This window comes from Varanus komodoensis, unplaced genomic scaffold (genome assembly GCF_004798865.1).
Source record: "Varanus komodoensis strain SLA01 unplaced genomic scaffold, ASM479886v1 scaffold32, whole genome shotgun sequence".
Taxonomy (NCBI): Eukaryota; Metazoa; Chordata; class Lepidosauria; order Squamata; family Varanidae; genus Varanus; species Varanus komodoensis.
In genome coordinates this window covers 5175656-5200632 of record NW_025335798.1, presented here as the reverse complement: position 1 = coordinate 5200632, position 24977 = coordinate 5175656, and the positions used below count along the sequence as shown (strand labels likewise).

The 24977-nt window shown below is 47.0% G+C and overlaps 1 protein-coding gene across 2 annotated transcripts in view; it reads right to left on the bottom strand.

Annotated features, from left to right (window-relative positions):
• Positions 1-2444: 2444 nt before the first annotated feature.
• Positions 2445-24977, bottom strand: part of IGFBP5 (insulin like growth factor binding protein 5) — a 49433-nt gene continuing 26900 nt past the window's right edge. Inside the window, exons 2-5 of one of the 2 annotated variants that reach the window (XM_044438325.1) lie at positions 11794-12023; positions 10810-10929; positions 6867-9828; positions 2445-3599 (exon numbers count right to left, since the gene is read on the bottom strand). In XM_044438325.1, coding sequence (XP_044294260.1) covers positions 9697-9828; positions 10810-10929; positions 11794-12023 — 482 coding nt within the window. In that variant the 3' untranslated portion in view covers positions 2445-3599; positions 6867-9696. The remainder of the gene's footprint in view (positions 3600-6866; positions 9829-10809; positions 10930-11793; positions 12024-24977) is intronic. The other variant, XM_044438326.1, reaches the window with a different exon arrangement.

Here is a 24977-nt window from a genome sequence, read left to right as displayed (position 1 = left end):
CGGTCGCCCAACACCAAGTAGAGACACTCCAGCCCTGGTCTCGAAGGGACAGGAAGTCCCGTGAGAGTGATGGAGGCTCGGTAAACCAAAGCGACCCCCCCTCCCCTCCCCTCCGGCCGTGAACAGTGCTGGACCATATATCCAGGCGGGCACAATTGGGAGAGGGCAACATCCCCCCCTCTCCCGCCCAGGTCTCCGTTATACAGGCCAGGTCAGCCCCCTCATCCACAATCAAGTCATGGATGAGGGCAGATTTGTTATTGGCCGACCTGGCATTAAACAACAGCACCGTCAGGCCCGAGGGGCGACTGACAAGACTCCCTGGCACCTTCTGGCTGGGAGCAAAACCAGAAGTAGGGACAGGTGTCAGCCATCTGTCCCTCCTTCTTCTATGCGGACACGTTAAGCCCCCACCGCTATTATGTCCATTGCCCATCACCACACCAATGGCGGCGCCAGTGCGCTCCCCAGGAAACGCAGGCGGCAACATGGCCAGGGACGACTCCATAAAAACAAGTTAAAACACTTTAAAATTATAAAACATTTAAAATTGGCCGTTCAACAGAAGGGACTGCCACAACAAAAGAGCAAGTCCCCTGGCCAGCCTAGCCCCCCCCGAACAGCCCCCCCAAACGGCGGCAAACCGCCCTTTGGCCGACGCCCTTTCGCCGCCGGCCCCGGCCGCTGCTGGTGCTTTGTAGCCGCGGGCCGCCCGACGCCCCACCCCGTCCGGGCACGCCTGCCACGCGTGCAGGGGCGTGGCAGGGCAGTCAGGTAGCGGCGGAGTCGGCGGCGCGGCGCAGTCTTCGCGCGGTCTTCGGGCGCGTGCGCGGCGCGGTCTTTGGGCGCGGCGCGGTTCTCGGGCGCGGGCGCAGTCTCCTGCCAGGTGTTGTTCCTCCCCAATATGATATACTGTATATTATGCTTCTTGTCAATTTGCTTTAGTCAGTGGGTTCTTCTGAAACATACTATGATCTGTGAATGGCCATAGGTTGATGTCATTAGATTCACATCAACCCACTCAAACTGCAGTAGCTTATGCAAGCAACAGTAGCATAATCCTATTTAGGCACCAAAATTAATAACAATAAGGAAGTCAGAAGGTAGAGATCAAGTTCTGGGCCTGAACTGACCTCTTCCTAAAGGCTGTTACACAAAGGAAGAACAAAAGAGGGGATGGGGAGCGGACATAGGTGGGCACAATGGGAATGCCCCATCTACCATGTGTAACAATTTTATGATGGGCTATAGGAGGGGCTTTGCACACATAAGCTGCAGTCCTATACCCTTTAGTTGGAAGTAAGCCCTACTGAACTCGATGGGTAGACATGGATAGACTGCGCTGCTACTTTGTGCTGGGCAATGCCCAGAACAAAAAAGTTCAGGCTGCGTCAAGGACTGCTGAAGGAATGGCTGAAGCTACGATCAAAACCGTCCATTGCTCAGATCCCTTCCTCAAGCAGTGCGTGGGCAATGCGTGGCCCTTGTGACAGACGAGGCATTTCCCGTACCAGCGAGGCAGCAACTGCTTCAGCTTGGTGGCAGTGGATGCTCCCAGGTGAGCAGCCGTAGCGGACTTTGCCCTGGGCGGATAGCATGGCACTGTCCTGGTTGATTCCAAAATCAGTTTGCAGCTGCTGTCATCTTGGACTAAGTGGCTGCTTCCAGAAGCAACTTCCATGCACATTTCTTCTCTTCCAGTGGGAAGGGGAAGGAATCACATTTTCTTGGCATCAAAATTTGCTGCCCGACGTGTCTTCCCTATACAGAAGCACCCTCTTGAGAAAAAGGCACCTGGATGCCATGGAGCAGTTGACAAGTACTTTGGGGACAGGGCTCAGCACCATGGATAGCCCTTAAAAGTTCAGACTAAAATCCAGAGCAGACGCATTGCCCCACGGACACTGGCCTCGCTATGGGTCCAGCGCCACGGTGCTTTGCATGCAGAAGGCCCTGCTCTGATCCCTGGCAGCTCCAGTCGGAAGGAGCAGGGCTGCGTGAGAGGAAGGGTGCTCTTCTGCCCGAGACCTGGAAAGGTGCCACCAATCAGCACAGGCACTGCTGGGACAGGCACCATCAGGCTCCTTTGTGTAGGAGCAACCCTGATTTTCAGTGTCCAGGGTCCAGGTTTAGCTCCCTCTTAATAGTACTTGCCACTGCCCTTTTCACCCTCTCTAGCGGGCGTCATGATCTCCAGTGCGGGAAAGTAGGCTGGGGGCACGGCTGGGAAACGGGCTCGGCCTTCCCTGGCCAGAAAGGCACTGGGCTGTGCAGGAGGCTCATGGCGAGCCCCACGGTCCTGGCAAGGCACCCCCCTCCTGTCCACACGAAGTCCAGGGACAGCCTGTTTGCTAGGTGGCCCCCTTAGCAGAAGCTTGGCCAGTCATTCATCCGCCATCCATGCAATGCACAGACATCCCCCCAGGCCATGCACACAAGCTAACTGAATGCATAACTTTATTAAATAAATGCTTTGTCATAAGAAAAGACAAAGATCAAAGAGTAACATAAATTATAAGTTGAATAAATAGTATACAGCAATCTTCACTTTTTAATAAAATGTGAGATTCTTTTTCTTTAAAGTACAAAACGCTAAACAGAGCATTACACTCCTCATCCATTGTCAGTTTTTCGCAAACTGCTTTTTAACCCCCCTCCCCCACCGGTACGAGTATGAATATTCTTGTTTACTGCAGAAGAAAAACAAAACAACAAAAATTATCCACAGAGCTACTGTATGTATGTAAAGCTATTCAAAGCTACTGTAAAATGTGTAGTGAGTAATTTTGCATAATGGTTATAACCAGGTAGGAAACTCGGAATCTTGTGTGTGGTGAACTGTGTTACCGTGGGCGAGAACTGCACTGCCCCATGGTGTGGTGGGCGGGGCTTGGAGGGGCGGGGCGATGCAAACCCCGCCTCCTCAAGCGTTAGTGCAGACACTCATACCAGGATGGTGGCCTGGCCACGTCGTGGGCCATCCACTGCGGAAGTTAGCGATGCTCTGTTAGAGAGGGAGGGAAAGAGAAAGAGAGAGTGGAGAAAATAGTGCAATATGCTTTTGTACTAGTGGTTTCAAAATAAAACTGTCCACTGCAGCACTGGCAAGGAACACCTCAGCTCCAGAGGAGGCCTTTGCTCCCCTGGGAGTATCTGTTGCCCCTTCTGGGCTACGTCAGCTGCAGCGGGGCCCTCTAAGAGTTCTTAACAACGTGCTTGATTGCCACGGACCATTGCGGTGAGTGAGCACTGCTTTGAAGACTAGAGCCGATCAATGCTTCCTCGAGCAATTACCCCCAGACTTCCTTGGTGCTTCTACTGTGCACCTCTCTCTGAAGGGAGTGTCCCCACTGCTTTGTCAGTCATCGTTGTTGCCTCCTCTCCCTCACCTTGCTTGGCTATTCTGACAGGAGGACAGTTCTGTATATGAAGAAAATCAAGGGAGGCCTTTTCTGCAGGGTCAGCAGCAGAGGTGGTATCCTGAGCAGGGCTGGCTTGTTGAGATGGAGAAGCCAATGGCATGCGTGTCCTCCTTCCCCCACACTGTTCAAGGTGCACAGTATCTAAGGCAGGTCAAAATATCCTACAAATGGCTTGCCCTGAAAGTCAAAATATCATGATTAATAAAGGGGGGAAAACCCAACTCCTCACAATTTGCTATCCTTTCATGAAAACCCATACCAGCTGCCTGAGGTGGCTTCCATACTCTGTCTAATGCTAAGGCCTGGCCTCAGAAAGATTCAACTGCCTCAATAGTTATTATAGCTGATTTATTTCCCGGGGCACAGATTTTTAAACTTATATGCTTAAACTCAACAGGACATTCTTCCTCTCCACCCTATAACCCTCCAAGTCACCAAAGAACCTGCTTTGAAAGGTTTTCCAGCCCTTTGGAGCAAGTTTTGAGGGAGTACAGTGAGGCCACAAGAAGAATCGTCTCCTGCCCACTTCTGCTGATAGAAATCATTCCATCAGTGTTGATTCCTGTCTGTATTGGTAAGTCCCTTCACTGTATGGCAAGAATGCCCTCTTTCAAGTTGAAGGGCACTGGGGTACTATGATACAGTTTTTATTTCATCATGGCCATCACCATTACCATTATTAAGATACTGGGACCCCACCAATGACTGATGATGAGTGAGATCTTGGAGAATGAGTTGCCAGAAATGCGCAATGTCTCATATGGGGTCCAATGTCTCACAGAAGGCAAATGGACTTGGATACTAAGGGACCAGAGGAAGGATAAAGATGCAAGACTTTTAGATGGATAGCCCTTGAGTAAGAACTTCAGAACTTTGCTATTGTTGCTGTTGTCTAAACTAGCTTCATTTGGAGTAGATTAATTCCCCCATAGTCTCTGACACTAGCTGTTCAAAATCTACAGGTTGGAGACAAAGTCTTTCTACTAGTTCTTTGTTTCTAGCTGTGTATTACATCTTTTATAGCTTTTTGTTCCCAGGATTTTCACCAGCCAGTTTGTAGTGCAGTTTTTCAGTTGCTTCTAAACTGCAATCAGACTCAGTCAAGGTCATGCCACTGGTTAGCTGCTGCCCTTTTAAAGGCACACAGAGCTGCCCTCTTAGTTTGGGTTCAAGCCCAGAAATGTTAACACACTTGCTGGTGCCACCTGACCTTGGGAGAACTCTTCACTGGAGACAAGTGACAGCTGGGCTCAGAAAGACCTGACACCATTCCAGGGTCCACCTCTAGGGCTCTTCCTTAGAATCTCCTCCAGAACAGTAGCAATTGTGCATGGATTGGGGAAGTGGCTTCCTGGCCATTCAGCTGAGACCTTGAGTGCTGCTACAGGTCATCAAGAGGAGTCGGCTTTCTAATGACTGAAGCCTACATCTAGGTGGCAATGCTCTTCACTCTGAGTCACCTTTCCTGGTGGCAATATCTGTATGCCATGCGTGTCCAACATGGGAGGTCAAGCAACTCTGATATCCTGTATCATCCCTAGATATTGCCGGACTTCAGCTTTCATCAGCCCCAGCCAACATAGCCAATGATGAAGTATCATGTGCAACTGTAGTCCAACAACATCTGGAGGGCCACATGTTCCCCACTCCTGGGCTACTGCTTAAGAAGGGCTTTTATTTTGTATGCAGGGAGATGTTTTCAAGTTTCAGGAAACAGCAACAACATATATAGGGAGGGAGGGAGGGAGGGAGGGAGGGACAGAAGAGAATTAAAAGTTGGTTTGAGGAAAAACCAGTCCAGGAGTGCCAAGAGACTCTTTCCTCTCTTTGGGGAGGAAGAGGATTTTAGCAACATCCTTTCATCTTATGCAGCTAAAGGCATGTTTGCACCACAGAGCCCCACAGCTTTAAGGGTAATTCCTTCTCTCCATGGAACTTTTGGTTCTGTAGTTCTTGAAAATGGAGCAAGGAGCCCCCAAGAGAATTCTCTGCATCCCCAGCAAACTACAATTCCCAAAATGTCTTGAGGGAAACTCGTGGCAATCAAACTGGTACCAAGCTAGCATAAATTTGCTCCAGTTATTTTCTTTTCCTGTGCCCAGCACAGCTCCTGCCCCTTATACACTGCATAGATTATACACATCCCTTCCTTTTTAAAAATGTACATTTGACATTTGATGTTTTAAAATCCTAACCGATGACCCAAATCCTCTACTTCATCTCAGGCTGTAGCCATCCTGCCTTGGAAAGTTCCCATGTACCATTTACATATGAAAAAAGGACACACTAGCTGTCCTGGAGTAAGCAAATTGGCTCCAGCGCAACTTTTGGAAGCGTCCTCTGCATTCATAACAGGGCATAATTAAAGAGCTCAGGAGACAGTTGTGAGCTTTGCTTTAGCATGGACCCCACCAGATCCTGTGTGACTATCTTGTTCCTCTGCCTAGAGCCAGACACCTCTGGACTGGGGGAGTTATCTAAATGAGTTACTTCAGGAAACGTCAGGACCAGATTAAAGCCTTACATCTTCATTGGTTTGGCCATTAACAATGGTTCTTTATGGTCATTAATTTGGAGGAGGGGGGCTTCCAAAGTCAAATGACTTCAATGCCACTTCGGGGCCTCCCTTGGAATACTTGCTGTTACCCTGGCTCTGAATGCCTGAGAGACCCTTGTGCGTCTTTAGGATTGTCTCCATGTTCTTCTATGACAGGCACCCAGAGCCCATTTTTGACCACAGGTCACTCCCCACAAAAGCAAAGTGCTAAAATTACCATTGGTTTGCCACTGTAATTTTGGCACTCTGTAGCTGCTACAGAGTGCCAAATTTAGCCTGCAATTTATTTTGCTGTAAGCCACTATGGACACTTTATTTTTCATTTTAAATGCTTTGAGGGCACCAGCAGCTACATGTGGCCTGTAGGCCATGTATTGTGCATCCCCACTTAATGGAGAAGGAAGGGGTTTCCTTCCTTTTTCCATGCCATCCAATCCAAGACAAGGAGTGAACCATGCTGAAAGTTATTGCTCGACTCCTTCCGTGATTTCTTTCTTCTTGATTGCCAGGAAACGCCCACGGGTCTCTTGCATATGAGTGTTATGGCTGTTTCTGGCAAAGAAACACCGTCTGAATTACTCCCTCTCCATGAATTTGGATCCTTTCTGTAGTTCACCTGTTTGCAAGTCCATCCATGCAATCCTTGTATCAGGTCTGCAAAAGGGTGGACATTACTCCTCTGGGAGCTCTCTAAGCTAGAATGCTATGAACCATCCCTGTAACCAGAGACTTGTGAAGCGTTATTGGATTGGATTATTCTGGTTCTTCCAGCTGATTCCATAGTGCTGGATGCAAATTTAGTTATACTTAGAGTAAACCTATTGAAATCCATTTCACTAATTCCATAGATCCATAAAATCAAGTGCCATAGATTTTAGTAGGTTTACCTGAAACATAACTAGATTTAGACTGAAGCCAAAGTTTGCAGATCACCCCAGAGGTCTTCCAATTAAGCACAAAGAAAGCATCCAATCAGCAACCAGGTTGGGGGTGGGGGGTGGGGGAGAATAGAACTTGGTCCAGCTGTCATGATAACAAATGCCCCAGTCAAAATGCAGTTCATCTTTTTGTCACACAGGACCTCTTGGTAGGTTTAGCCCCAGCTCTGAAATGTACATGTATAAACGTCTCATTTCTGCTGCCAAAGCACAAGGGAGAAGAAGGGACAGGGAAACAGATAAAGGCAATTTACCACATCCCTGGGAGTCTGAACTAACAAATATCTGGATCAAAGAGCAAGATATGGGTCAGAAAGCAGAGTGGATTCAGTTTGCATTGTTGAAATGTGTGGTGGGAATTCTATCCCAAGTGATCAGACTTTGAAAGCTTTTACCTTGGGAAGCTTTTTTTTTTTTTTTAATTCCCATTCTTGTTCCAGGTTTCCACACCTCCAAAGCTGGGAGGGATTTCCCCCCATCATGCCAGATAGTGAGACTGCCAAATATTGATTCTCAATCCAGATTTTCTGGTCAATTCTCACATTCTCAGGAAGGACAGATACGGTTGGCTTTGAACTTTGCTTTGGAGCTGAATGTGCATGTGGGTGAAGGGTGTTTGTGTGTAAGGAGCAAAACCCACCACAGTCACTTCCATGCAGTAGCTGTCCTGCCAGGAAGATTCCTCATTTCCCTTTCATCTGTGCTAGTGGTGTGTGTGTGTGTGTGTGTGTTGTGTTGTGGGTGACCTTCTGGTTCTCCTGTCAACAGCGCTCTTTCCCAATGCTCAGCAGGGAAAGTCTCTCTCTCTCTCATTCTCTCTCGCTCTCTCTCTCACTCTCTTTCTCTCTCTCCATGCTTCTGATTAGCACGTGGTCTGGAAGTGCTTTGCAGCCAGCCACTGCAATGTCCTAAAGTCCTTTGAAGTCCTCCTCTGGGAGGGAACAATCGCCAATGGTTCCACTTCTTTGCACCCTGGGGTCAATCGCAGTGGCCCGATGCTTCTGAATGGCTACTATTTCAGCCATTCCTCCAACATTAGGGAGGGACGTTCCGTTCTTTCCGTGATTGCGGTGGTTGTCTTCTTGCATTCCCATTCCTCCTTATGGGCACAGAAACAGCCTTGTCATGGCAGTGTCCATGGAAGCATACCGAGGAGTTAAAAAGGTTAACAACAACAGAGATAATTAAAAATAAAAATAAAGGCTTTAGTGGTCTGCCCAAGCCTGAATGTGAAAGCTGTCAAACCCATGGTTCTGCTGGCAGGTTATATGTGCCATTCTACTTGTTCTCACAGCTAGAATTGGTGCCTTCTCCTTCCTGACAGAGGTGCTGTGCCTTTCACAGGGGCACAACAGCCAGAAATGAAACAGGCACCATGTTCCCCTTCTCCCCTTCTGAGCTTCTGCACACCTGGCAGCTGTTAAGAGACCCAGAGCCCTTGTCAGGGAAAAAGGTGGCATCCTCCTCATAGCCAGCTCCTCAGGTACACTTTGAAAGAGCAGATGCCTCTGTCTACAGAGACATCCAGACATTCCATAGATATCAGAAGTTGGTACATTTCTCTATCTGAGGATCAAGTTTACATTTCTAGTACACGTGGTTTTATAAATCACAAGCTAACCTCTTCAGGTGGTCCTTGTACAGGACAACGTTTTGGATATTTGAGTGAAAGATGAGTTGCACTTTGTCACCAACTTTCATCCTTGCAACAGAAAGGCGGTGGGGGGGGGGATGATTTTTTTCTAGACTACCAGTTTGTAGAAATTTGCAGGTCTTTTTATGTAAGCTATGAAAAAAGTACACCGTTGGGGTCTGCAGGATGTCTGGCACACTATTAGTTCAGTTTGGGCCCTCGCCTTGCAAATACACAACCTTGAACACCTGCGGTGTACAGTCCATAAAGGCTCCTGGGCCTCCGCTCATTAAAGTCAAAGGGCTCTGCCTACAAGAAGGAGTTTGTGCAACAAAGAACAAACTTGTGCACACATCTGTACTTATATAGGAAAGGGCTGTACAATGGCACCTTAAATAACTAGACCAAATGGCTTACTTACTGCCCACAGGGACTAGTCCCACTGGGAATGGAAAGCGTTGGATTCTTAACTATTGGTTTTGCTTTATCCTGCCATAGGTTCTCTTGCTCTCTGACCATTTTCTTTTTATTAAAAAGAAGATCAGAATGTGTGCATGTGTGCACACAAGAGCAAATAAACTTTCTTCCTGTGGGAATGGGGTGTGGGGGTGCTGGCTAAAAATGACATTTTTAAAAAGAAACATGCCAGAATATCTATATTCTGAAAGGCCTGCCTGTCCTAGGATTCTGCTGGTTAAAGAACACACTTTTGAAATCTGAAAGGTTTTAAACCCACAAAATTAAAGAGAAGAGAAGAGAAAACATCATTCAAGTGCTTCTTAGAGCTTCCTACGTCGGTGCTGGCTGAGTGGCAGTGTGGAGTTACATGCAAGCAAGGTGGCCTAGGAGATTCATTTCGGGCCATGTCCCAAGGGAGGAGGTTGGCTTGTTGTCATTGATATTGTCGTCGTCGTCGTCGTCATCTTTGTCAACATCACCTTCCTTTTTTTCTTTTGGCTTACTGTGTTGCCGTTCCTCCTTTAGTCTCTGCTATTGCCATTGAGAGAAGCTGATGACATGCTGCAGATTCCGAGGTCCTCAGTTTCTTAAATGAGATGAAAGGAATTGGTCTCTTAGGGCACCGTGAGGTGTGGGGTGGGTGATGGGTGGGGAAGGGCTCTGGCAGGGAGAGGCAAGAGGGGTAATTCACTCAGTGTTGCCACTATCGAAGCTGTGACACTGGAGGTCTCCGGCTACGTAATCAGTTCCTGGCAGCTTCAGTCCATACTTGTCCACACACCAGCACAGCCCACGTTTCCGGCCCCGGGATGGTTTGCACTAGATACAGAAAACAGAAACAGATAAGCAGTGAGAAGGGGACCAGTGGGAAAGTCACTGCCCACCTGCAATACCTTGATTTTTTCCCTCTTGAACGAAAGTAACTTAAGCCTTTTATTGATCATGAGGATATGGCATTAATGAAACTAGTATGAAAATAGGTAAGGTTTGGCTTCTAGCAAGGGCTGGTAGATTTTTTTCTTTATGGGGGCAGTGGCACTCTGCCCATGTGGATCCTGTGATTATTTTCCCCCTTGGACACAACTAACAGCAGCTTTAGTGCATATATACTTTTTAAATCAGGCAAATGGGAGAGAGGGAAGGATTACCTCCCCATACAATTCTTCCAGCACTATCACTCTGGATTCAAATTCCCCTCTCAGTCCAATTTATCTTTAAAACAAAAACACAAACACAGTGAGTGATCCTCTTCATGGATATCCTCTATTGAGGTAAGTTTGATCCTTAAAGTGCATAACATCATAGGGTGCAGTCTTGGTTTAAGATGGCTTTTGGTACAAAAATTTTTAGATTGGGTTGACTGGTTGAAGACAGTGCTGAAGATGTGTATAGTGTCCTATACACACACAGGGTGACCACGGGAGCTCTTTTATAGAGGGCACTCCTCTCTCTGAAGGGCTTCCCCTCTGAGTCCAGTATAAAGATAAAGAAGTGTGAGGAGGGAACGCAGCCAGAGTGATGAAACAGCCCATCAAAATTGGCCTCTGGACAGCAGACTGCTTATGCACACAGGTTACCTGATCAGTTGACCCCCCTCCCCCCATGGTGAAACTGTATTTCTATTTACCTTATAAAATTATTTCTGAATTCACACACACAAGCAAACACAGTATATGCAAATTGGAGTTCTCTTTCTGTTGAGACGTTTCCTCTGATTTGGCAATGAAGAAGTGGCCAGTCTAACACTGTCCCTGCCCCTAACGCGAAGCAACCCTCTTTGGCTGCAGTCGGAGCTTATACCTGTTTCCTCTTGTAGAAGCCTTTTCTGTCACAGTTGGGAAGGTGGACAGCACGGGGGATCATTCGCTGGCTAGATTTGAACTCCTGCAGGGATGCCTCCATCTGTCTCCGGCAAGGGCCCTGGAAAGAGGGAGCACAAGAAACAGAGAACATGTAGGCCCAGAGAGCTGTTATAAGAAGGCTGAAGTGCTGAGCTCCCAGGGAGGGGCAGCTTAACCAGAATTCTAAGGATGCTGCTGAGTTGGGCACAGCAGTGTGGGGGTGATTCCCACTTATGGGGAACGCAAAGGGCGCACTCCATGATCATCCTTCTGAATGTGCCTACAGCTTCTCACAATGTGCAAGCTGATGCACATTCACATAAGAGGAGGCTGTGAGAGATTGGGACCGGGGATACAGGTGCATTTTTTAAAAGAGAAAATAAAATGGAGTTGGATTGCTTTCGCAATGAAAATGAATCCTGAAAAATGTTCTGAATGAAGTTCTACTAAGCATTCACCTTTTCAGTTGTTTCTATGGGAAAGAAAACAGGGAAGTTGAAATAGCCTGTGCATGATCAAGAAAAATGGTGAATGGTGGAGTTCATGTGAGTGCAGACACACTGAAATGGACAGGTATAAGATGGGATGTCTAAAAAGGGGACATCTTGCTGAACTTTGGCATGCACAATGGCCTCATAGAGTGGACAGTGGAAAACCTGCTTGGAGGAAATGAACTGATGCATGTAACAAGCTGCTGATAGTCAAGAAATCTCAGCACTGTGAACATTACTGTGCAGAGTGTCTTGAACTAGTAGGTGAGAAAAATACGTGCTTCAGCTTCAAATCTCCCACTTATCAGCAGAAATCCCCTCTCTGCAATCTCGCCCTGCTGCCATGATGGTTATGGAGGAGCAGTCGGTGGTAGGAGAACGACAGAAGCAAAGAGATGATGGGACACAGGAATGAAGGGAAAGGAGGAGGTACCTCGTGGAGTTACACTCACCAGTTCAAACTCTGGCCTCAGTTCAGGGGCTGCGACCCGAGGGTGAGCTGTGTTTTCAGCCCCGCCCACAAACTTGGATAAGGTCATCTTCTTCCGACGATCCTTCTTTAGGGCTTCAGCCTTCAGCTCCGTGAGACGCCCATGGCCCTTGTTCCTGTACATTTTAGGTGAGTACGTCTCCTCTGCCATTTCCGATGTGGTTGGCTCTTCATGCTCTCGGGATTCCCTTTCTGGATGTGAGAAAATAAGAAAGAGAATGATCGAGTGGTGTTTGGGTTTACTTGATTCATAATATGAAATGGTTGTTGTTGTTGTTGTTGTTGTAGGAATAGCCATTAAATTCCAGCTACAAGAAAGAAAGATCTGTTGGGTCAAGTAATCATTCAGTTCAGGGACTGAGGGAGAAAGTGATCCATTTTATGCCATTTGACCCTGTAGTTTACAATGTACATCCTGCATTTGTTTCTCTTCCACACTGTATACCTTCCAACTAGGGTTAATACTTCATACATCAGATGAAGCAGGAGTAGGCACCCTTGTGGGATCCAGATGTGTTTGTCTACAACTCCCATCATCCCCAACCAGCATGGCCAGTGCTCAGGAATGATGGGAGTCATTGTCAAAAAATCTGGAGGAGACCGGATTGCCTATCCCCGCTCTAGTCCTTGGAAAAAAATGCCATTAAAAATGTGTTTCTTTTTAAGCCATTATGAGATTCTCCTTGTTTTGCTATAACAAACTTATATGGTTATTCCTCTGATAACGGTTATAAAGATAAAACAGTCCAGCCAGCTGGAACTACGTTCACCTGACTCATTCCAGCTTCTTTAAGCTAGGTTAGCTGCACTAACTGTGGGTGCCATCCTGAACATTCAAGCCACAGCTCCAGCCGGTTGCATTGTCCAGACCTGGGAACCATAGGTTAGGTAAACAACCTGCACAGAACCCATGGCCTGTTTCAGGATTGTGTGAGGGTTGTATAATCATCGCATAACCCATGTTCCAGGGGTCCATGGCTTTAGCTTGGATGTTTGGAATGGCGTTGGCAACCCACATGTGACTTGAATAAGCCTCGGTGGACTGTTCGATCATGCCAGCTGGACCATGCTGCTGCTGGTGAGGTGGCTGTGGTTGGAAGAAACCACCATGCTGAGGGAATCATGGTGCATCATGGGGTCCAGTCAGACAGCAATCACTGAGGCTCCAGCTGGACAGCATGATCTAGATTTTGAGGGTTAGTTTTTGGTGGGGAGTGATTTGTACTAAATGAGAGAATTCTCTGCTCTTGCTGCTGCCTCAGAAGCATTGGCAGAAGCATCATAATAGGGGCCAGATGAAAAGCAATGTTACGTTAATGGCCTTTAATGTCCATTTTCCTTATGCAAATAGCCGCTGTGGGAGAGGAGGAAGCAGGATCAGGACCAGAGCAGGAGGAGGAGAGTTTAACTTGCCTCACACAGCATGAATTTGACAAAAACCTGGGGCAGGAGGGGGGCCCTGTTGCCTGCCGTGCAAACGGCAGTCCAAGCAGCACTTTGAACCCCAGCAGCACTCTGCTTTCCTCTGTTTTCTTTCTAAAACGATTTCAGCTGGTGGAATTTGATGCACAAAGGTAGCTGGCAGGGACGGGAGGATGGGATACTTAACCCTTTGCCTGAGTCGAGACAAGCAAGTGCTGCTGCCTTTGATAAGGTTTTGTCACGCTCAAAGTACATTAGGTGCCAGAAGAGGAAACAGGGTTGCACTTACAAATGACCTTTTGTTCACTTGGGCAAGAAAAGTGCTCAGTCATTACTGCAGCCATCACAGGGAAGGGATAGTAGGTGCAAAGACACAGAATGTCAGGTCTTCACTGAGCCAGCGTTTCTTTGGATTGTACATTTGCTGTTGCTGCTGCTCTAATTTAAGGGGGGTTTCATTTTGTAGTTCCGGAAATCTTGGGGTTCCTCCAAGCATGCCAATACCTCCCTCAGGTTTCCCAGTGGATCCATTTGTAGCTACAATCAGACTGGCACTTGCCAGAAGAATGTGCTATTAGAGGGACCAGCCATCTCCCTTATCAGCACTGTCTCAAGTCAGACGTTCTGATTGTGGCCCACCAGCCACCGAGGAAGCCTGCAAGCAGCCAGAACGCTGATGCCCGAACAGTCCTCTGTGCTTGATCACTGATCATTACTGCTACGAAAGGGAATGTTGCTTTTCTGGGCAACATAGGCCTGGCTTGCAGCCATCTTTCCTCCTGCATTTATTGAAGCCTTTTGGAGAGTAATAGATGCTACTGGCCTTCCCACCTTCCTGCGGCAGTGATTCCCAAGGGAAAATTCATCCTGCCTCTTAAGTTTGCTGCCTGTATGTTCAGACTCCCTGTTCCCAGACAATTTGATCTTATTAACAGATGGTCATTTTCAGAGTGGATTTATATATAGGAACAACTTGGTGACAGCCTATACTTAGCTAACTTGTGACCTTTAATACAGGCCTTAGAGCAAAAGGGGGTTATTTTTGGTTCTAGATTTGCATAAAGTTCTCACTGCCAGGGACGATGGAATCCCGCACTGTCCCTTTCCGCCAGACCCACTTAGAGTGCTACTAGAGCTGCTGAGAGGTGGGGTGGGTATGGAGAAGCCCCACAAGGAAGTGCAGACAGGACAGAAGAATAGAAGCTTTGCTTCCCACAATCTTGCAGGGACACAGCCTTCCAAGTTCACCTCCAAAGTTGGAGCCTGCACAGGTGACCCAATTTGTGCTTACATGTGCATCAGCAAACTTGCCAGAGAGGAGCAGCACTTTCACCCTGCTTTTTCTTCAAAAACAAAACAGAACAAAACACTATTCTCCCACCTACAGTAAGCACTTCAGCAAGGGTAGAGGACTCCTCTCATGTTTAATATGTCATCGTTGCCCCTAGGTTCAGTGGGAATTACTTTCAAGTATATACACACAGCGTTGCAGCCTTACCTACTATTCACTTCTTGGCAGAAGTAAGAACATAAGAAGAGAGACGTTGGATCAGACCAAGGGTCCATCTAATCCAGGCTGAGTCTGCACAGTGGCCAACCACCTGCCCACAGGATCCCACAAGCACGTTATGAATGCCACAGGCCCCTCCTGCCAAGCTCCTCAGCAACTGGCATATGACCTGTCTGGGGGTCTGGATGTTCCTTTGCATATCTGTGGTGCTGCAGTAGATGAGGGTTAGGCTGAAGCACCAGCGGGACCTCTCCTGGACAGAAAAAGGCCAGTTCTGCACAATCACTGAGGAAAAGGAGTCCCAGTGGCTTATTTTCCCTGCCCTACATCTGCAGGCTGCATGAGGCAGAATTTGCCTAATTAATCATATGGTGTGTGGGTTTCCATGTTGTTTGAACCTACCAAGGTGTGTGGTTGGGGTGGGCTCCAAACTATCCCAGAACCCATGGCTTATTTGAGGGTTTTGTAACCATCTCCTGCTTCCCTCTGAGGTAAGAAAGGTGATGGCACCTGTTTATGAAGTCCCCACTCCAAGGAGCCTGGCCTACTGCCAACATTTTTTTTTTTTTTTGGCATCAAGGACATTTCCCCTGCCCAAATCTTTTATCTTTTTTTAATATGCTGGTTTGAACCTATATTTTATCTTGTTTTGTAAAATGGCCTAAGTGGATGGGAAGACTGAGGGTACACACAGGGCTGTCTTAACAGCGTTACGGGACCCGGGCAAAGCAGTGCACTGGGGCCCCTATGACAACTACAACTACTGTTAATTTTGGAAGTTTTCCCATTTTCCAAGGGTTAACATACACAGATTAGTATGGGGCCCACGGGCAAGTGCCCATCAGGCTCATGCGTTAAGACGGCCCTGGGTACACGAAGCAACTTACCCCGCCTCCCACTGCAGCTGGGAATTCAAAGGCCCAGACATGGTCTCCAGGTTATGACCAAGAAACCCAAAGCCAAACTGAAAGGTGTAGGATTCACATTTAAGAGCAGAGAATTAGGCAATTAGTCATTCTTGGGTCAGTTCATACCACCCAGGTTACCTCCCATTCCCTCTAACCCTTAGCCCTGCATTAAAAGATCAACTCCTTCAAAATGAAGATAAAATTGTGCTCATTACTTCTGAGTCATTTAAGCGGCTAGTGCAAGAATCATCAACCTCTGTAACTTTAAGTGAAAAAATCTGGAAGCTTCACTTGGTGCAAAATATAGCAGCCAGGAGGGGCACATGGTATTAAGACCATATTACACCTCTCCTGAAGGAGCGGCACTAGTTGCCAATGTATGTTCCTGGCACAATTAAACATATTGGCTTTAACTTTTAAAGTCTTAAAGGATTTATGCTCTGCCTGCCTAAGAGACCATCAGTCTCCCTGTGAACCTCCCTGGATGCTAAGATCTGTGAAAAAAGATCTTTTGAAGATGCCATGGCCAGCAGACACCTGTTCACTGGGTTGTGTGAAAGGCCTTTCTCCTGTGTTGTCTCCAGATGATGGCATGAATTCCCTCAAGAACTACAAGGCCCTTGGCTTTTAGAGGGGGATGTGAAGCCAAACCCCTTTCATTTTACCCTTTAAAGTGTGCAGTTGTTTTAACAGTCAAACATTTTGCTGTTTAAAATGTTTGTGTTTTTAATTGTTTTATTCTTTGAATTAGTATACATCATCTTGATCTAAATCTAATCTCGGTCTAATTGTTATATAAATCAATATCTCAGTGTGAAATAAAAAGTTAAAAATATACACAAACTGTTGGGTTCTCTCCCTGCCCCCCCTTTGGTAACAGCCATGAAGAGTGGAGGAAAAAAGGGTAAATAACCCATTTTAAGGAGCCATGGTTTGATGCGAAATGACTTTGGAAGCACTTTGTCAAAGGAGAATCAAAATGCCCCGTCTGCACCCCTGATCTCTCTAAAGCAAACATTTTGCACTCTGAATAGCGACTCCATTGTAAATTCCACATGCAGTGGGATAAGGAGGCATAGGCAGCGTAGCTTTTGCACAGGTCTTCCTGATCATCTGTACTGATTTACACACAGACATATTGCAGAAATAAAATGGGGTGAGAAATTGGCACAGAGATAAAATGCGGAGAACAATTTCAGCTGCTACTTTATTATGTTTGAGGCTACTGTTAAAGGCATGGGGGCTCAGACACTTTAAAGGGTAAGCAGAAGCCGGCAACCCTAACTAATTGCAAAGGGGTATATCTGGCAGTAACCACATGGGGAACTTTGCACTGCTTGAGCCAAAACAGTAAGAAAATCTGTGTTGGGATACATGGTTCTTCTGGTGTGTGTGTGGCTGTGTGTTTATCACAGGCTAAATGTTTGTGCCATCATGAGTGCAGGACCAATGATTTTTCAGATCCTTTTCCTGGTTGTGTGAATTCCTGCATGTTCCAGGAATTACCCCCACCTCCAATGTCATGCTATCCAGCAACAGAGGTGCGGTGTCAAGTGCTCTGATCGTTAGGGTTGGCAGACTAACTCCAAAGAGTGATACAGTCTGGTAAGCTGATCTCTCTGATTGGCCCAGTGTCACAAAGCTGAACTCTTTCCCCTGTTTCCAGAAAGAGTGGAAGTACTAAAGCAAATACCTGCCCCCACTTTCCCCTTTCTTTAATCCAATCCACACGTCTCCTGCAAGGGCCCCAGCAATGCAGCTGCAGCTTTGGTTCAACAGAGAAGATCCGCTTGGAAAGCTCCGCTTACTGGCTCACTGGAAAGGATTTCCAAGTCAGTGTGCTTACAGATTGCAGAGGTACAGGGGCAGGGTATGGGTAATGCCAAGCATCAGCAAGATGGTACCCTTTGCCAACTCACACGGCAAGCAGAAAAGGAAATTTAGCATGCACCGGGGAGGAGGTGGGGACATCCTTGAAGCCAAATGATCCAAAGAGCTGTCAGCAGATTTGCTAAGCTGCTACTCAGGAAAACAGGTGTACCCAGCTCCAGTTTTTATTTTCAAAGAAGTACCTTTGCTCGATGATGTTTCATTCTGTTCCTTCTCTTACCCTACATGATAGGGTTTTTTTTCACAAGGCATCTATCATGCACTCACTGTTCTTTACCAGTTCATTAGAAATGCGATGGCCTTCCATTTCAGTTATTGTGTCTAACCAGCACTTTCAGCAAGCTTTTCTAGAACAGGGAAATATGACTTCTAATTGTGAAAGCAGAAGAAAGAACCATTTCTCTTGGGAATTTGCACTATTCTGCTATATCACAGTGCAGCCTAGAGGGTATGTAGCAGGAAAGGAAACTCCTCTCATGTAGTCCTTGGGTCTCAACTTTGAGCCCAAACCAAAGAGCAGATGAACAACCTTGCAGAGAAAAGCTCCATGTTCCAGATTATATCTTTGTCTAGAATAAAGGACCAATCACTGTGCCAGTTTAGAAGACAGTTGATATGTAGTGCACCTGGATAAGATCATTTATTTATCATTTCTACCTCACCTTTATCGCTCTTGCAAGGAACACAAGGCAGCTTACAAAGTTCTCTCAACTTTATCCTCGTAACAGGCTGCACAGAAGTGACTGGCCCAAAGTCATCCAGTGAACTTCATGGCTGAGCTGGGGACCAGAACCCAGATCTTTTGAGTCCAGGCCCCACTCTGAAACCACTCTGAAAGTATCTTCTGCTTTTCTATTTGGGAAATAATGTTCCCAGCATTTGGATTTTTTTTAAGGCCCGGGCACTGAAAGCTTTGCATCTAAGAACAACAGTGGAGATTAGGACGTCTCCTTGCTTTTCTCCTGTTTCTGCAGATGCGTGTTTTGGCCATGCATATAATAGAAGAACACGGAGCCAGAGGCACAGTTACACAAAGCAGCGCCTTCGTGCAAAATTGCAGCACTCATAACTGTCCCTCTCAAGTCCTTTTCTGGGGCCTGAATCATCCTGGCCTTGGGTGCAATATCATCCTGTGTTCTGAAGGGGGCACCAGAGGCATGCCTTGTAGCCTGGGAAATGCAATCTGGGTATATAAATGAAGCAAGCTTATAAATTACAGAAAGTATAAACAATTCTCTCAACCTGGAATCTGTCAGCAAGCCAGGACAGGAAGGCGCTGGCCAAGTTATAATTCCTTTTGGTAATGGGGATAGAGATGGGGGCAGCCACCAGAAAAGCCCAGACTGGGAATGGGGTGCAGGTGTCCTGATGTGGTACTGGTGGTGGTAATACCCTGAACAGTTTCCCTGCTTGCCTCATATATCTTAGCTCTTCCTCCCTGCGGACAGCTCGCATGATCTGGCAAGCTGACAACCAACATAGCAAGCGGTTGAGATCTGGACGAAGTGGATCAATGCAGAGTCCAGAATGAACTGAAGTATCATAAACATAAGAATAGAATGGCCCTGCTGCCTCAGAGCAAAGGTTCATCTAGCCAAGCACCCTGCTTCCAACAGTGGTCAGCCAGACACTCCTTGGAATCTGATAAGCAGGCCATGGGGGGCAAGGGCCCTCCTCTGCCTTTTGACTTCGGCACTCGCTTTATAAGGGTTTACTGCCACTGCCATGGCTGTTCGACTCAGCTAGCACTGACAGACTGATCCTATGTGACAGTCCATGGCTACTGGCCCAGCCACTGGCCACGCCCCGATTCTCAGACACAACCCCCTGCCAATATGCAATTGCCATCAGTCTGAAAAGGCCCCGAATATACATAGACGCACATGCATGGGACTCCCTCCAGGGCAGGCAAATCCTGACTGACCAGAGTAATGTTCATGGTGTGTTGGTATATATATGGGGCAAGTCTGGCCTGATCATGCATGGCGGAAGCAATTATGTCAGTGGTGAAGGCGCTTGGGAGTTGTAGGCTAAACCATCTGGGGGATATCAAACCCCCCTCTGGGAGACGGGAGAGAGATCTCTAATGGACATCACAGCATTCCCACTGAACTACCACTCGCAGGATATTTCTGGGGAAAGCCATGATGGCTTGGACTATGGACCAATACACCTTATGTGTTGAAGAGCAAAGCAAGTGGGATGTAGAGAAGAATGGGGATTTGCTGCAATGCGAGCAGGCTGGTGTTTAGTCATAAGGGCAGACCAAGGGCCTGTCTAGTCCAAAATGCTATTTCTTTCAAAGCCCACTCCATAAAGTGGCAAGGAAAACATTGCTGAAGAAGATGACGAAAGATGATGTGGGCTGCACAAATACTACATACTCATGTATAGAAGTAAATCTAAAAATAATGCTGTAATTAAAACGAAATACACTACAGTGGGAAAGACTGCCCTGGTCTACAGAGGGCCCCTCAGTCTGCTCCCCAGGTGCTGAATGCCAGTGGGTCCCTTCAAGGCCCCATCTTATGCTTCCCCATACCAGAGATGGACTGGATAGCCCTCCAAGTGCAGGACTGTCCTCAGTAAAGTAGGGCAGAGGCATATGGACACCCTATGAGATGTCTGTGGGGAGCTCATAAGCAGTGCATGAGCAGAACAGTCCTCTCCCAGCAGCTGGCATTCAGAGGCATGGGGCTGCAGTAGTATTTAGCCATCAGGACTAGTAGCCATTGCCTTACACAGCAATGCTAAAGTGGGAACGATGTCCATTTTTAGTTGCTCCCCATGGTTGGGTGTGTCCATACTTACCTGGTGTGGCTGTGTGCTGTTAATTCCAACACCAAAATCCAGCTTTAATCTTTCTTTTGGATCCTGCTACAGAGAAGCAGTGCTATGCCTGACCTCACCAAGGGAAGAGAGAGAGAAACACTAGGCAAAGGATAAATGGGTTGATTTTGTGCTGATCTGATCGCTGAACATACTCTGATCAGGCACGGGTGTCTGAAGATGAGAAGAAAACCCAGCCTGTCGGTAGCTGCCAATTGAGTTGGCTGCTTGAAAGCAGGCCAGGCTGCAGTCCTTGATGGTCTCAATCCGAAATCCACCTTATATGTCACCCAGTTTTATGCCTCATTTTTAGAGTGAGAACCAGCATGAAAGGGGGGTATTTAGGCGGGGGGGTGGGGACTCAGATATCAAGGCTGCCTAGAGCTGAAGGAATGGAGAGCTGGAATTCTGAAGGGCAGAGGTCTCTCCTCCTTTCCTCTCCCTGCACAGAAGCTTGGTGGGATTACGCAGGGATCATGTGTCCTTGGCTAGAATGCAGAGGAGTGGGTTGCATCCGGTGGAGCATACACACACAGCCTGAGCCGCGTTACTGATACTGCATCGTCCTGCTACCTGATCCTGCCGCTTCTTCTCGAGCCTCACTCAAACAACCTGAACCTGGGCTGCTTTTCCTGCTGTACTTTGTGCTACATTCATTTGATACAACCGTCACCCACCACCTCCAGCAACATTAATGCATCTAAGCATTCCCAAGCTCTCTGTTCCTTGGTCCTTATTCGTTAACCAGGTTTGAGCCTCCTTCCATCTCTGCAGTTCAGCCTGCAGAGGAGAAAGACTGATAAGGAACACCTATAATACTTCAGCAGGATGTCTTTATGTATAAGTGCAGTAGCCTGTTTAATGATAATCCACTGGAGACAAATAAAGGGGAAGGCCATCTCTATCCACTCCATGGTGGGTTTCCAGAGATGTCTGGTTGGCTACTGTTAGAACAAAGATGGGGAAAGGGTAGCCCTCCAGATGTTTTAGCTAATAGCTCCTATGTTCCCTTACTGATGAAACTTGCAATCCGATAACATCTGGAGGAAAACATGCTGCAGCTACTGAAAGAATACTGGGTTAGAATGATTTTTGGTCGAAATGTGGAGTGAGCTTAATCCCTGACAAAAAGAACACATGGTAGGTTGCTGGGTTGTGAACTGTGGATTGTCTACCATGGTTTCTTATCTCAGTTAAGTCCATACCACATGATAACTTATGTTTCAACAACAACCCGCACTCAACCCATACCAGCTCTTGCGTATGGATTCTTGTGTTGTCTAAACCAGTCAGTGAAAAGGAGCAGGTGGAAGGTGATACCATCAAACCTCTGTCTGTGGCCTCAGAGAGCCATGGCCAACCAGAGTAGGCAGTGCAGAGCTGGATGGACAAAGTCATCTTCTTTAGTTTTAAAAAGAGGTCTCCACTCAGATCGCTCAAGGGCAAGAGGAAAACCTCGTCTATCAACAGAGGGAATCCATCCACACGCTGTCATGTTTGACAAGTAAGCAGGCATTTTTGCCAGGAATGCCTGCCTTGGTGAGAATGGTGTTACATTTTGCTGCACACACACCTAACCAAGTAAGCCCATTTACACTTGCCGATGTGCATTTTTTCCTATATGGAAGTGATATTTGAACAGGGAGTCATCACAGTCCTGCCACTTTCTGCATGGAGCATCCACCCATCTTTTTTCCCAAAGAACTCAGTTGAAGAAAGTTAAAGAAACAGCAGTGTGGCCACTCACATTCCCCAAATGATCCCTGGAACAACCAACAACTGGAAATGTGGGGACAGTCCTTGGAGAAAGGGGGTACTGCACTTCCTTCCAAAGACAAGGACCTTCATTCTGATTAAGTAGAATGTAGATCAGAATCTACTGTACATCCAGTAGATCTGCAAGGATTTCTGGCTTCCCATAAAATAAAACACTAGCAGCAAAATGACACCCTTCTTAATTTGTACTGCAGAAATGAAGAAAGGTTGGTAGACTTAAGAGTTGATTTTTGTATGGAAAGACTGAACATCACTCAGTTTGGTACTCAAAGCAAGCCTGTACTCAGAATTCTATCACCACCACCACCTTTTGTCCTCTTGGATGAAAACCCAAGGCAGCTTGCATAGCACTTTTTAAACTTTACCCTGTGAGGTAGGTTAGGCTGAGTCGAAAGTCACCCCATGAGCTTCATGGCCAAAAGGGCGCTAGAACCTGGATCTCTTGGGTCCTCAGTCCAACTCCCTCATCATCACACCACACTGGAAATAAATTTTAAGCATATATCTTTTGCAAAGACTTGGGTTGGTGGATCTCAGGTTTCTTCTTTTACTTTTAATTCTTTTTTTAGATCCTACAAGCCTGAAGTCTGGCTACCTCTGTTCTAGGGCACACTCACATGGCCTGAAGCCCAACAGACCTGGTCAGTAAGACATCCAAATTACACGTTCTCTTCAACTTAAAGACACGGAGGTTCCTGTGTTGGCATGTCAATGAAGAAGGGTTTCATGAGGACAGAAAGTCTGAGAACTGTACCCCTAGTGAAAAGGATGGGTTCACTTTTACCTTGTCCTGACTGCCACCTACTAGTATTTCTCAGCTCCTATTCCCTTTGCCAGTGCCAACTACCATGCCTTTAACCACATTATACTTCACCAGTCACACCAATAAAAGTATAAACTATGACCTCAGAAGTTTTGTCGATAGTCACTGTGGTTCCTGTTGAAAAATAGAAGCTAGATAACTGCAATTCCTCCCATAAGTTTCTTTTGGGTCATTATCTACACATAAGAAAGCCATATCTCTGGTCATTGGAATCACCTGCTTATAGATAGCTCTTGAACTCGAACCAGCTTCCCGGAAAGCCTTGCTTTTCATCAGCATGCACCTTGAATGACCCATCTGGAGAGAATCTTATGTTCATGTAAATGGTCCTAAGTTCAGTTCAGTGTAATTTTTGCACTATGGAGCTGGTGCAAAAAATCACCCTGAACTGGATCTAATATGATGATGTGGTCAAGAAAAGAGGATTCTATGATATTTAGAAAGTTAGCCTCAACCAGGTCATGCCACATTTCCAGTTGTGAGCTAAACCACATGCGCTGATAAGTGTGTCATGTGCAGCTGGTCTGCTTTTTTCTTTCTTTTTTTACTTTAGTGTGAGCGTACGATCCCCCAACCACTGTGTGCTCAACTTTCCCAGCAAGCCTCTTCCTCTCCAGTTGGGTGCTAAAGAAAAAGCAAGCAAGTAAAGAAACCTCCACTGGCATTGATTTTGGTTTCTTTCTTGAGACCCTGTACATGGGGGAAGGGTGAATTTAGAGGCAATAAGGCTGAGTGGGAAGGTTTAACACCCCCATGCAGTGGATCAAGGCTCCACATGCTTAAGGTCAAAAAAAGTGTTGGGATCACATACATGCTGTGCATTTAATGTTGTATGACATCTTGGTGCCCTCCAGATGTTTCTCACCACAACCCCTTCTGCCTTGGCCAGCTTTGGGCGGGAGTTGTACTGTCCAAATAGCTGGGCATTATGAGGTTGAGGGAAGCTGTCATATGATGAAAGGCCCCTTTCCCCTTTACCAGGAGACCACTGTTAAATTCATTCAAGCAGCATTTTACCTGAGGAGGCATGCCAGGGAGGCCTAACCGCCCAAGCCACCCTTCATCTTAAGTTGAATGGAAAGCAGAACGAGTGGTGGACTTTCCAGTGGCATTCGATGCCAAGAAAGTGAGCCTTCACGTCACACTTCCAAACAAAAGCCCTCATTCAAGAACTTCTGGAGAGTGAGACAGACCCATAACAGCAGACAAGGGATGAATCAAGGATCCCAGATGCCAGTGAGCAAGAGAAGACATGGGGGAGGGGGAGGGGGAGGGGGAGGGGGAGGAGGCTATGTGAGGAGTTGCAGGAGGATGAACATGGATCGACTGGAACATGACAAACCATCACGTTGCTTGGGATCCACACCCTGATGATGTCCATGACTCTGCATTTCCAAAGAAGCACCCATCTCAGCCTCCAAGCTCACCATGCCAAGGGTGATCCATTGCCAAGGCATCACTCACGGTGCCAGGGAATGAGCTATGGGCAAGTCCCTGGGACATTTGCCGTCTTAGAAAAATGGGCTGAGAAACAAACTAGATGCCAGTCATATTTCAGCTCAGTCTAAGTTTTGCTGTGAACCTCCTAGGAGCATGAGAAGCAGAGTGCACAGGGACTGGGATGGTGGCTGACTCTGAACTTGGTATCTCAAATGATGCTCTGAATATGCACACCAGTGTTACTTCTGCTATCCCAGTCCAGAAGGCAAAGATCATATTACAATGCATTTTCCATTACCCTTTTCTCTTTGAAAACAGGTGTGGAGGTTGAGGTGATGTCTCTGTTTGTTCTGAGCCAGCAGGAGGGAAACTGATCTATATGAGCTCTGGGGGTCAGGGTGGGGGTCAGTGTAGGTGGGATTGCTGTGGATCTCACTTCCATCCTGCTCTAGCAGAGCTTTGGTGTCGGAGTTGTAAGGGCTGGAAGGGAGGTTCTACAGGGAGGAGGAGTGGGAATCTAACACTGGATGGGGAGGTCTGAAAAACCG